Source organism: Aquarana catesbeiana, linkage group LG12 (genome assembly GCF_042186555.1).
Source record: "Aquarana catesbeiana isolate 2022-GZ linkage group LG12, ASM4218655v1, whole genome shotgun sequence".
Taxonomy (NCBI): domain Eukaryota; kingdom Metazoa; phylum Chordata; class Amphibia; order Anura; family Ranidae; genus Aquarana; species Aquarana catesbeiana.
Window position 1 is genome coordinate 152,918,331 of NC_133335.1, and position 14,361 is coordinate 152,932,691.

At 41.8% G+C, this 14,361-nt stretch overlaps 1 protein-coding gene across 5 annotated transcripts in view; it reads right to left on the reverse strand.

Annotated features, from left to right (window-relative positions):
- Positions 1–14,361, reverse strand: part of LOC141113175 (ATP-dependent RNA helicase DHX58-like) — a 437,515-nt gene that overhangs the window by 112,173 nt on the left and 310,981 nt on the right. For 4 of the 5 annotated variants that reach the window (XM_073606104.1, XM_073606103.1, XM_073606102.1 and 1 more), the window contains one exon: positions 3,113–3,300. In XM_073606104.1, the coding sequence (XP_073462205.1) occupies positions 3,113–3,300 (188 nt within the window). Of the gene's footprint in view, positions 1–3,112; positions 3,301–5,835; positions 6,038–6,117; positions 6,253–14,361 lie in introns of those variants that run through there. The other variant, XM_073606106.1, reaches the window with a different exon arrangement.

Genomic DNA, 14,361 nt, shown 5'->3' on the forward strand with positions numbered 1-14,361 from the left:
CTATAGCGCCTGCAAAAAGCTCCAGTGTGAAAGGGGTCTTAGAGTGTATGGTTATAAGGCTATAACCTCATGTATCATATCCCAAGATATAGATTCAAGTCATGATTTTATTGTCTGCTGGCATAATAATAATTTCATTATGTAATATGCATTACTCTGATTAGAAATATCCTATATACAAATTATTGTGTTTAGATATATATATCAGAAATATAGATATACGGTATCTCACAAAACTGAGTACACCCCTCACATTTTTGTAAATATTTTATCATATCTTTTCATGTGACAACACTGAAGAAATTACACTTTGCTACAATATAAAGTAGTGAGTGTACAGCTTGTTTAACAGTGCAAATTTGCTGTCCCCCCAAAATAACTCAACACACAGCCATTAATGTCTAAACTGCTGGCAACAAAAGTGAGCACACCCCAAAGTGAAAAAGTCCAAATTGAGGGCCATTTGCACTCCCCGATGTCATGTAACTCGTTAGTGTTACAAGGTCTCAGGTGTGAATGGGGAGCAGGTGTGTTAAATTTGGTGTTATCGCTCTCACTCTCTCATACTGGTCACTGGAAGTTCAACATGGGACCTCATGGCAAAGAACTCTCTGAGGAACTGAAAAAAAAAATTGTTGCTCTACATAAAAATGGCCAAGGCTATAAGAATTATTGCCAAGACCCTGAAACTGAGCTGCAGCACAGTGGCCAAGTTCATACAGCAGTTTAACAGGACGGGTTCCACTCAGAACAGGCCTTGCCATGGTCAACCAAAGAAGTTGAGTGCACAAGCTCAGCGTCATATCCAGAGGTTGTCTTTGGTAAATAGACATATGAGTGCTGGCAGCATTGCTGCAGAGGTTGAAGGAGTGGGGGGTCAGCCTGTCAGTGCTCAGACCATACGCCGCACACTGCATCAAATTGGTCTGCATGGCTGTCATACCAGAAGGAAGCCTGTTCTAAAGATGATACAGAAGAAAGCCTGCAAACGGTTTGCTGAAGACAAGCAGACTAAAGACATGGATTACTGGAACATGACCTGTGGTCTGATGAGACCAAGATAAACTTATTTGGTTCAGATGGTGTCAAGCGTGTGTGGCGGCAACCAGGTGAGGAGTACAAAAACAAGTGTGTCTTGTCTACAGTCAAGCATGGTGGTGGGAGTGTCATGGTCTGGGGCTGCATGAGTTCTGCCGGCACTGGGGAGCTACAGTTCATTGAGGGAACCATGAATGCCAACATGTACTGTGACATACTGAAGCAGAGCATGATCCCCTCCCTTTGGAGACTGGGCCGCAGGGCAGTATTCCAACATGATAACGACCCCAAACACACCTCCAAGACGACCACTGCCTTGCTAAAGAAGCTGAGGGTAAAGGTGATGGACTGGCCAAGCGTGTCTCCAGACCTAAACCCTATGGAGCATCTGTGGGGCATCCTCAAATGGAAGGTGGAGGATTGCAAGGTCTCTAACATCCATCAGCTGCGTGATGTCGTCATGGAGGTGTGGAAGAGGAAGCTGCACACTCACTACTTTACATTGTAGAAAAGTGGCATTTCTTCAGTGTTGTCACATGAAAATATATAATAAAATAGTTATCAAAATGCGAGGGGTGTACTCACTTTTGTGAGATACTGTATATTTATATATATATATATATATATATATATATATATATATATATATATATATATATATATATATAGTCAGGTCCATAAATATTGGGACATCAACACAATTCTAATCTTTTTGGCACATCATCAATAAATACAAGAGAACCAGTTCCATTGGCAGCCATACATGCCCACGCCATGACACTACCACCACCATGCTTCACTGATGAGGTGGTATGCTTTGGATCATGAACAGTTCCTTTCCTTCTCCATACTCTTCTCTTCCCATCACTCTGGTAGTTGATCTTGGTCTCATCTGTCCATAGGATGTTGTTCCAGAACTGTGAAGGCTTTTTTAGATGTTATTTGGAAAACTCTAATCTGGCCTTCCTGTTTTTGAGGCTCACTAATGGTTTACATCTTGTGGTGAACCCTCTGTATTCACTCTGGTGAAGTCTTCTCTTGATTGTTGACTCTGACACACATACACCTACCTTCTGGAGAGTGTTCTTGATCTAGCCAACTGTTGTGAAGGGTGTTTTCTTCACCAGGGAAAGAATTCTTCAGTCATCCACCACAGTTGTTTTCCGTGGTCTACCGGGTCTTTTGGTGTTGCTGAGCTCACCGATGCGTTCCTTCTTTTTAAGGATGTTCCAAACAGTTGATCTGACCACACCTAATGTTTTTGCTATCTCTCTGATGGGTTTGTTTTGTTTTTTCAGCCTAATGATGGTTTGCTTCACTGATAGTGACAGCTCTTTGGATCTCATATTGAGAGTTGACATCAACAGATTTCAAATGCAAATAGCACACTTGAAATGAACTCTGGACCTTTTATCTGCTCCTTGTAAATGGGATAATGAGGGACACACACCTGGCCATGGAACAGCTGAGCAGCCAATTGTCCCATTACTTTTGGTCCCTTAAAAGTGGGAGGCACATATACAAACTGTTGTAATTCCTACACCGTTCACCTGATTTGGATGTAAATACCCTCAAATTAAAGCTGAAAGTCTGCAGTTAAAGCACATGTTGTTTGTTTCATTTCACATCAATTGTGGTGGTGTACAGAGCCAAAAAGATTAGAATTGTGTCAATGTCCCAATGTTAATAGACCTGACTATATATATAGATAATTAATCATAATATGCACAGTGGTCTAGTGGATAGCACTTTTGCCTAGCAGCAAAAAGGGTCGCTGGTTCGGATCCCAACCATGACACTACCTGTGCCTGCGTGGGTTTCCTCCGGGTACTCCGGTTTCCTCCCACACTCCAAAGACATGCTGGTAGGTTAATTGGATCCTGTCTAAATTGTCCCTAGTATGTATGAATGTGAGTTAGGGACCTTAGATTGTAAGCTCCTTGAGGGTAGGGACTGATGCGAATGTACAATGTATATGTAAAGTGCTGCGTAAATTGACGGCGCTATATAAGTACCTGAAATAAACAATAAATAAATATAATATATATATATATATATATATATATATACTTACTTAAAAGTAGGATTAATGTTGACATGGTGAATGCCTTCCACAACCCGAAAATCACTACCATGCCCAACTGCAATGGCACAGTTCCTGCAGTCGAATCGAACATCTTGAGGATTGAACTTCTTTTTCTGTTCCACCTTAGCTTGTTTCACCTGTCGTTCAATGACAGATGATAACTGCAGATCCAAAATCTGTGACAGAAAACCAGAAACATATTAAATGGTCAATTACTTACTATTAAATTAACCCTAGCACTGCTTGGTACCACTTCACTTTTTGTACAGAGGATGGACAGATCATAATTAGTGTTTATCACATACATACATATTAGAGATTTTAATGTTTGTGAAAGACTAACTCCCCCCATCTTCCCCAGCCAGAATTAACAGATGGTGTCATTCATTCTGTATTTCCTATCATAGTTGCACAACTGTTTATCATAACCTAAGCATATTCAGAAAATATGGGGATTTAGTTTCACCATATTGCCATATAGTGCTAAGCTCACTACTATGTCAAAGTACTCCAATATCTGTGGGTCCTACGCTATCCATAGAATGGAACATCCTGCTTCTCTGAACCATGGGAGAAATACACTCCTCTATATGGGAGAACTAAAGGACTATTTCTCCCATGGTTCAGAGAAGCCGGATCTTCCATTCTATGGATAGCATAGGACCCACTGATATTGGGGTACTTTGACGTAGTAGTGGGCTTAGCACTATATGGCCATATGGTATAACTAAATCCCCATATTTTCTGAATATGCTTCGGACTCTAATGCCCCGTACACACGATTGCACATTCCGTCAAAAAAATCCATGTTTTATTTCCGACGGATGTTGGCTCAAACTTGTCTTGCATACACACGGTCACACAAATGTTGTCAGAAATTCCGAACTTCAAGAACGCGGTGACGTACAACATGTATGACGGCACTATAAAAGGGAAGTTTAATACCAAGTGCGCCACACTTTGGGCTCCTTCTGCTAATCTCGTGTTAGTAGAAGTTTGGTGAGAGACGATTCGCCCTTTTCCACCTCATGATTTTCAGATTGTTACTGCTCTTCAGTTTGTGCTCGTGGGTTCGTATCTGGTTTTCAATGTGTGTAGTCAGTTCGCATTTGTTTTTCAGTGCGTATTTTATAGTACATATTTGATTTCCAGTGCGTTCTTGTGCGCTCGTTTCTGATTTTCAGCTCGCTCTTCTCAGGCCTTTCTGTTTTTCAGTGCTTTCTGTTAGTTCGTTCTGACCAGCCGACCATTTTGAAGCCATGAGGACCCTCACCCCGGACCAGAGGGTTTTTAACTACCGGCTGGCCAGAGCCTGAAGAGTGGTGGAGAACGCTTTCGGGATTATGGCCAGCCGGTTCCGCCTATTCCTTATGGCAATCAACATGGCGGAATATAAACTTAACCATATAATCCTTGCATGCTGCATTCTCCACAACTGTTTAAGGTGAAATTCAATTAACTTTGTGGCCTCAGTTGGGCCTGAGGCTGGACTTCAAGAAGAAACCCTATCGGCACTTTAAGCTGGCTGTCCTGGCTTGCCCCCCCAAAGCACCCGCGAAGTAAGACAGAAGTATGTTGAGTACTTTGCGGGTAGGGGGGCCATTGATATGCACGAAAATGTTTAAGAAACATTTTAAAAATAAATATTTTAGTTAAACTGAAATAAGATTTCCTTTTATTTACTGCTTGTGTTTCTTTTATCTGTCTCCTAGGTTATCCAATGGGCTTTTCTTTTTGGCAATTTTCTTCAATTGTGCAAATGTAATTTATTTCATACATGAGGTGACAATCTCTTCTTCAGCGAACTATTATGTTGTGGGTCTGATACACACACCTTGTTTTTGTTGTTAATGTATGTAATGCATTACTGATAAAAATATTCAACATTTTCAGCACCATGAATTCATTTTTGGGAGTCACGAAAATGGCCTGATTGTTGCAAATTATAAAGCACTGTGAGAGTTATTTACTAAAGGAAAATCCACTTTGCACTCCAAGTGTACTGCAACAGTGCACTTGAAACTGCACTTGAAACTGAAAGTGCACTTGTAGTGCAAAGTGGATTTGCCTTTAGTAAATAACCCCCATTGTCACTGTAAACACCAACTTAGTCCAAAAACTGCTATTGAGCATTGAAAGAAGAAGCCACACATTGTTGAGTAGAAAACTTTATACTCTGTGCACATTCACGTGTGCATTAGAAAAGGGTTTTTGAACAAACCAACATATTTTTGTAATAACATTTTTGGTTTTGACAGTACAAATAGCCTTTTTTGTGTTAAACAGACATGTTTAAAACCATAAAACAATACACAACTCAGGAACTTGCAAAATTCAACTTTGATAATTTGAAGGCAATATCAGACATTAGTATGTCCAAACTGTGTTGATATTGCCTTCATCAGATGGGGTGATGTCACCCCTGTAAAAGCCAAATTTTGAAGATGCACACAAATTGAGAGTCAAAATGGGGATTTCCCTCCTGATCCCATGCCTAATGTCAACATGTGCTAGCTCCCATCATGGGGGATCAATGGATGTGTTTCGGGGGTGCAACCCCTTCCTCTCAGCTTATTGAGTTGCGAGGAAGGGGTTGCATCCACAAAACGTGTACATTGATATCCCGTGATGGCAGATAGCACATGTTGACACACTGTGTGCATCTTCAAAATTTGGCTTTCAATATACTTCAAAAAAGTTTTAAAAATCTTAAAAATATAAACAAATGGAAGAATTTAGGTGTGTTTTAGATTCTGCCTAAAACATCAATGATGTTTTTGAGTCTTTTTTCAACATTACTGATGTCTTCCTTGAGCTTCTGTAAATCCCGATTGCACACCATGATCTCCCAGGTGAGGACGTGTGCACTTGCACTTGTAAAATTAGTTTCTTCTTCCACAACATCCACATCACCTAAAATCAAAAAACACACCATGTATTATAAATATGCAGGCATACATCTATTACCTGAAGTTGTGGTCTCAGACACTCACCTGTTTTGGTCACTATTTCGCCCACTTCAAAAACCTCTCCTTCCTCCACATCCTCTGGTTGTGGTGTTGGTATTTCCCCTTCTTTAGGAGGTGGGGGGTCCCTGGTGTCCTCTGATGTCCTGAGTCTTTTCTCCCCTATGTGAATAAAAAAAAAAGGTATACTTAGCACACAGGTATTTAAGGGCAGAAATAGGAATCTGAAACATTGCTTGGAAGTGTCGTACAATTGTCTTTTGGGGCAGAGTTCCAAGCTGAAGACGTTTTTTTTTTCCCCTTTCTAAAGCTGGAATACTTACCTTTTTTGTACAATTTTCACACATGGTGACACCCCTAGTATCCACTGGAGCACCTGTGTGGGACACCCTAAAAAGTTTGTTCTTGTGTTCCACACTAGTGCTGCGTCTAGATGTGTAAACAGCTGCTGAGTGTCCTCTCCTTACACTGAATCAAGTTTACATTTTCATTCTAGTTGCAAACCCATCTAGACAACAATGTACTAAACTTCTTTGAATACAAATAAGCCTGAACAAATGTAGTTAACCTGTATCTGCCAAAAACATTGTATTAGTGGGCGAATGAATGATGTTTACTATGAACGATTACTGTGCCCACGAACCTGAAAGTTGCTATTTTAAACTGTACAACAGTAAAGAAAAACACATGGAGCAGCACGAACGTAATAATAATAATAGAAACACAGGACAAATACTTTTTAGAAGCAGTTTCCTGATCTTTCTGTAGTGATCTTGCTCCCTCAATTTCAGGTCTGACCATCGTTTCCTCAGTTGATCCTTGGATCGCCGTACCCCAAAATTCTTCTGCAGACTTTTCACAACTTTAGCCATGATCTTGGCCTTTCTCACATTTGGGTTTGGGTAAAGTCCATATGCTTCCCATCATAGTCGGCCCTTTTCAAGATGTCCACCATCTCCACCATCTCGACAAAGGACATATTTGAGGCTTTAAATCTCCTCTGGGATCGGGATGTTCGTGGCTCCGGGCTTTCATCGTTGCTGCTCTCCTCTGCACGCACTTGCTCTTTCTCCGCCATGTGCTCTCCCACTGCGCTGAAAGAGAAGGCGCAGGAACAGACTAGAAAGAACGTCAGGGGCGGGCGGAGTTTCACGCATGCGCAGTGTATGAAGAGCGTAACACACGTGCGTATCGGAAGTGCCGATTGTTAAAACGAAGGTACAATTTTAACTTGGTGCATCAGTGGCCTATACTGCTTATAGATTGAGGCCTATATTGGGATAAGATTAGGAGAGTTTAGCCTGACATTAGGGTTTGTCTTGTGTTGTGTCTTGCAGAGAAAATGGATCTATTCAATGATGAGGACTTTATCCCCATATTCATTGATATGTACAGGGAGCTGCCCTGTCTGTGGCAGGTAAACCACCCCTTTTATAACAATAAAACAAAGAGGAAGGCAGCACTGGATCAATTGCCGGAATTTGTGAAGCTGGTGATCCCCACGGCAGACATCCCCTATTTGAAGGCCCTAATTGGTGGCATGAGGAGCACTTAAAAATAGGAAGCGCAAGAAGGTCCAGGATTCCCAGAGATCAGGAGCTGCAGCAGATGACATTTATGTACCCAGGCTGTGGTACTATGACAGACTGCATTTTCTGGCAGGCCAGACTGAACCCAGGCCAGCACTCTCCAGTCTTCCTTCAAGGCTTCCTTCCACCTCAGCTGAGGCTTCCGATGTCCAACCTGGGTCTTCCAGCCAGGAAGAAGTAGAGGATCCCAGCTTGAGCCAGGTATAGCATTGTTCAACATATTTCTAGTCAAATAATTAATGATGTTAACTAGATGTTATTATTGATCAGTAATTTCTGATTTTACAAAGTGTTTTACATATCAATAGACAGTAGTGGCCGCAAATGATTGGGACAAGAACGAAAAATGCTGGGGTCACAATGATAATCTTTTCTATTTATTAACATTCAATTTGCAACAGTCATGAGCTGAAAATTGTGTGTGATTGATGAACCAAAAACTAAAACTATGTCCCTTTTTCATACACAGGAAAGTCTCAGCCAGGAGGAGGTTGTGGAAAGTGGCAGCCAGGAGGTGGCTGGGCCCAGTAGCCTGCCTGAATCCCAGGTCCCTCCCCTCCGCCTTCCAAAAAAAAGTCCCAGGAAGAGGAGTAACCTGGAGGAGGCAGCACTTCGCCTAATTCGGAAGGCTACTGTGGCCCTCAGAACCCCCCCAATAATCAAGACGACTATGCCTACATGGCAGCCTGCAAAATGCAGGAAATGGAGGAGGGCCAACGCCTCTTATGTGAGGAAGTTATGTTACAAGCCCTAAATAAGGGGTTGAGGGGCGAACTCACAAGCCAAAGCTACGTTTGTGAGTTCAACAATGGTCCTCCTCCTCCACCTCCTGCCACAACTACAACACCAGAGCCACAGCCTGGAAGCAAGCGTGGAAGGAAGACAAGAAAGTGATGGCCTGGGTTCAGTCTGGTCTGACAAAAGACGCAGGCTGTGGTAAGACCACAGCCTGGGGACAGATATGTTATCTGCTGCTGTTCCTGATCTCTTGTAGTCCTGGACCGGATTGTGCTCACTATTATAAGGACTCCTCAGGCCACCAATTTTGACTGTAAAATAATTGATGTCTGCCCAGGGGTACAAAGGCTTCACAAATCTCACCAGTTTCTCCAGCGTAGCCTTCCTCTTTATTTTGTTCTGACCCATAATAAATGGCTATTTATTTTTCACAAATCAGAGGGTTGGTCTGGTTCATGGTGCAACACCCATCAATCAGGCACCTCACCCCAATAATCATAGAAAAGAGCTGGAGGTTGAGGGGATTTTAACGGTGCCAATGAGGATGCAAAAAATTTTTACATAAGTTAAAATAACCAATGAATTTTATTATTACAGAGTTAAAAGATACAAAATAAACATTCACAATAATAACAAATATTTAGTGGTTGTATTGAATAATCAATTCAAAATAGGTAGAAGGTACATTGCACACTAGCCCAACATGTTTCACTATTTGATTCTTATGGGGATGTGCAAAATCAGGATAGAATTCAAATGAGAACACTAAACAAAATGAAAAAAATAAATTATTTTAACAAACATATAAGTTATATAAATATGAAAAATAATAAGTGAGCTTGGTCTCCAAAGAACACCACAGATAAAGCCACTCACCCAAACAACAGTTGCCACCAGCAACAAACCATTCAACAATCCCCCTAGCTACCCCAGGTTGAGGAAATCGGTCAGAATTGTGGCCATAGAGGACAGAAGGACGAGACTATAGAACAAAAAATCATTGTAGAATTAATGACTAAATTGATGAATATCTGGTTCAAATAGATATAGAACAAGAGGGACAATTGTCTCATATAGTAAATACTTACAAAGAAATATGCGTGTCTGTCCATAAAATGGAAAGGCTTAAAGGCAGCTTTGAAATACCTGCTTGAAATTAAGTGCAGGAAACAAGCTGAAAGAGACATGGAAAAGGAAAATCTAAATTCTGATATAGGAGATGTAGATGTGAAACATAACTGTTGTCAAAAATAAGAATTACAAGAGAATTCTTTTTTTTTTTATTTTATTTTTTTTTAAATCTTTATTTAATTTTTCAAAAATTTACAATACAAATACCCCTTCAGCTGGGTGGATCTCAAGAAATCTTATGACAATATTTTTCTGTTCCACAACATAAATTTAAACAAATCAAATACCTCCCCAACTATCCCCCCCCCTTTCACCCCCACCCTCCTTTCCCCCACAGACTATTTTCTTCCCTTCTAGGCAATTCTTATCGACATTACTTCTAACCAAAGTATTATTATGTCATTGCTTCCATATATCTATCTGTTTTTTTAAAGGCCCCCCAGATACTCCATTTGCCCTTCTCCTCCTCTTGGTCCCTATCTGGGAGCTCTTCTTTCTCAACTCTCTCTAATCTATAAATTTCATTCACTTTAGCGATCCAGTCCTTAATCTTCGGTGCTTCCAATTCCTGCCATTTCTTTGGGATTACATTCTTTGCAGCATTAAGTAGTACTGGGATTAATGAGGATTTATACCCTCTTTTTCCTCCCTCCAGCTCATGGAACAAACAGCTCCATGGGTCATACTGTATGCCCTTACCTGTTGTTATCTCCTCTATTAGCCTGATCACTTCCCGCCAGAATATTTTAATTTTAGGGCAGTCCCATCATAGGTGCGCCATAGTTCCCGATGTTCCACACCCTCGCCAACAGTTGGGGGACTTATCCGGTGAAAACTTACTCACTCTAGCCGGTGTCATATACCACCTGGCTAAGCACTTTTAGTTGCTCTCCCTTGTTTTCATGTCAACTGCAGTTCCATGCATCGCTCCCAGGATACTCTTCTCCATTCCCCTATCACAGCGAGTTCCCAGTTCTTCCTCCCATTTTTGATAAATGGAGGTGGGTCCTGCCCCCCTCCATTCATCAAAATTTTATACATTTCGGAAATATTCCTCTTTACTCCGTCCCTACAAAATAGTTTCTCTATCCCTCTATAATCCGCTTCCTCCCTTAAGGGGCCAGGAAGACTTCTAACAAAGTGCTTAAGTTGACTATACCGCCACCCATTCAATGACATTACATCCCTTTGTGATACTAATTCTTGAAATTATCGTATTTTGCCTCCACTTATTATATCCCTTAATTGTGCAACCCTATCCAAAATCCAGTTTCCTCCTATTTTCACTATCCCTGGGGGAAGTTATCTTTTAAAAAAAATTAAAGGAGAATTATAATTCCACTTATTTGTGTGATGGACCTGGTCCCAAATTTTAAATGTGAGGTGCGTTATGTAGTGCGTATCTTTACCTAAACTCCTGTAGTGCGAGGGGGTTCCATATCATGTGATTCAAACGTACATTACTTAACCCTGTTTCTAAATTAACCCACCTTTTGTTTTTACCACTTTTTCCCCACTCCAGTGCCCGTGATATTACAGACGCTTTGTAATAATTTCTAAAGTCGGGGATAGCTAACCCCCCCCCCCGTACTTTATCTCTATCAAAACACTGCATACGCTATCCTAGGGTTCTTATTACCCCATACATATCTATTTATTAAATCTATCAGAACTCTGAAAAAATCTTGCGGAAGGGGAATGGGTAGCATCTGCATTTTATATAACACCTTGGGTGCAAGCACCATTTTTACTCGCCCTATCCATGAGACAGGACCGTGTGATATTCTTTTTATTTCAGCTCTTATTTCGTTCAAAAGGGGAATATAGTTAATCTTATACACTTTCCCCCCAGAGCCTACTAGCTTGACCCCCAGGTACTTTATATTGTCTCTCCATGGGAAATGGAACACCTCGGCGAGTCTACTAGCTTCCTGTTTATTTATGTTGATCTTTAATGCTTCTGACTTCTCTATGTTTATTTTAAAGTTTGAAAGTTCACTAAATTTCCTCATTATAGCCAACAGATTAGGTATTGAAATTCTAGGTTTTGAGATATAGAAGAGTACATCATCGGCAAATGCAGCCAGTTTATGTTCCTCCTCACCCACCATACAGCCGCTAATATCCGGATGTTTTCGGATCGTATTGAGGAGGGGTTCTAGGGTTAAGACAAATAGGAGCGGGGACAATGGACAGCCTTGCCTGGTTCCATTCTCCATGACAAACTGTGCTGAGGGTAGGTTATTCACCCTTACAAAGGCAGTGGGTTGATTATAAAGAATTTTTATCCATTTTAACATTGTTGGCCCCACTCCCATTGCCTCTAGCGTGCTAAACATGAATCCCCAGTCTACTCTGTCGAACGCCTTTTCGGCATCTATCGACAGAAGTAGCCCTGGGGATCCACCTGCCTTAAATGCCTCCATTATAAGAAGAGACCGCACCCCGTTGTCTCTGCCTTCTCTCCCTGGGACAAACCCCACCTGGTCCGGATGGACCAGGTAGGCCATTTTCTCCCTAAACCTGAGTGCCAACACCTTGGCATAAAGTTTGGTATCTGCGTTCAAAAGCGCAATTGGCCTATAAATCGAACCCAGGGTGCGGTCTCTCCCTTCTTTAGGAATAAGAGTAACCGCTGCCAGTAGAGCGTCTCTACAAAGTTCTCCCTGCCTTCCCAGCCCATTCCACATCTGGCAGAGCCGTGGGACCAGGGATTCTTTAAATTTTTTATAGAAACTGGCTGTGAAGCCATCCGGCCCGGGACTCTTACCCGTGGGGGATTGCTTCAAAGCCCTATATACCTCCTCCTCCAAAATCGGTCTCTCTAGCTCCATTGAATCTATTTCTGATAAAATGGGGAGGCCCGCCCCCTTTAAGAATTCTCTCACCTTCTCCTCCTTCTCCCCATCCCGGTTTTCCCTTTGCCCAACTGAGTAAAGAGAAGAAAAGAACTGTTTAAATTCCTCCCCTATTTCTTTTGAGGAGTGTCTCATTTCACCTCTTTTATTTTTAACCTTCTCTATGTAGTTCTCCTCCTTTTTTTCCTGATAGTTGAGGCCAGGTGTCTCCCCACCTTATTTCCCTTCATATGGAAGTTTTTTAGATGTTTATTCCTAATTTTAAAGGATTCTTCTTCTAGTAATTCCCTTAACTCCTCTCTTTTTATTATCAGTTCTCTAAATACTGTTCTTTCCTCCCCCTGTTGGCTTTATGGAGTTGTTCTAGTTGATGTATTTTTTTCTATGAGACTCTCTTTCTTTTTCCTTCTTTCTCTCTTCTCCCCCGTGCCGATCGAAATTAACACCCCCCTTAGGTAAGCCTTAAAGGTCTCCCAAATGACCGTCCCTGAGATCTCCTCAGATTCATTGTTAAGAAAAAACCCATCAATCTCCCGCTGGATTCTCTCAACAATAGATTCTTTCTCTAAGAGGTTTTCATTTAACCGCCATGTGTATGGCATCCTTTGTAGACCCTTAATCTCTAGTATCATCATAACAGGAGCATGGTCTGATATAGTCTGAATCTCTATCTTTGAACCCACTATCGAGTCTAATAAACTGTGAGTTACAATCAGCTAATCCAGCCTTGAATAGGTCTTGTGGACCGGTGAAAAGTAGGTGTAATCCCTCTCCTTAGGGTGCTGCACCCTCCATACATCAATCAAATGATGATCGTGCAATTTTCTCCCTAGGCCCAGCAACCTATTTTTACCTGCCCTCCCGGTTCCAGCTGACCTATCCAAGGCCGGTTCTAGACAGAAGTTGAAATCTCCTGCCAGGATCACTTCCCCCTCTTTAAATTCCTCTAAACTATTCAGGGTCCGGGAGAGGTATTTTATCGGGTCTCTGTTTGGACAGTAAACGTTAGCCAATGTAAAAATCTTTTCACCCAGTTTTATTTTAATAAATAGGAAACGCCCCTCTATGTCCACCCTCTTATCTAGCAATGTGAACTTCATCCGTTTTGAGAACCCAATAACCACTCCCTTCGCCCTTTTAGTGGGGGAATCACTATAGATCCATGCCGGGAAATTTCTTAAGTCCAGCTTAATGCCCTCCTCGCACACCAGGTGTGTCTCCTGCAAAAAAACAATATCTGTGTCATACATCTGTAATTCTTTGGTTAGTTTATGCCTTTTCCCTGGAGAGTTTAGCCCTTTTACATTATATGACAGGCATCTAACTTCCATTTCCGCCCGTCTTTAGGCATGCTCTTGTATCGCACAAATACCCCTCTACCTTTTCCCAGATTTGTCCTGGGATCATTACCCAATAGAAAAAAACAAAAAAAACTATACAAAAAATCTGCGGGGACCCCCCCCCCAAAGTTTATTGTCCATAGTAGGGCTCTTAGCTTGGGTTTCTTTTAAGTATTTTTGAATGGTACTTGTGTTTAAGCTATCTCTTGGTTTTTTAGCCTCCAAAGCCTTATTAGAACGTCCTTTCATATTCATCACCCCCTGCTCAGCACTTCTCCTTTGCTAGTTGTCAGTGCCTCCTTACTCTGCTCTGCTACCCCCTCCATACGCCATTCCAAGTATCCAAGCAAAAGTTCACTGCATGTACAATACACATAGGGTTTCTTTCAGCTTCAGCTGATCCTACCTTGTGTTGTCTTGCTGCCAAGGGTCACAGGGATCACAGACATGCACACCGGACTTTTGTTCACTGCTGGGCTGGCGGGGGCGTTCTCGACAATTGCTTCATGGCTCCACAGACTCGGGAGGCTTCCACTTCTTCTCTGTGTGGTTCCAGCACTAGCCACCGCGGGGGTCCGGTGTTGAGGACATATAGTCCGACTTCCGCTCCAGCCT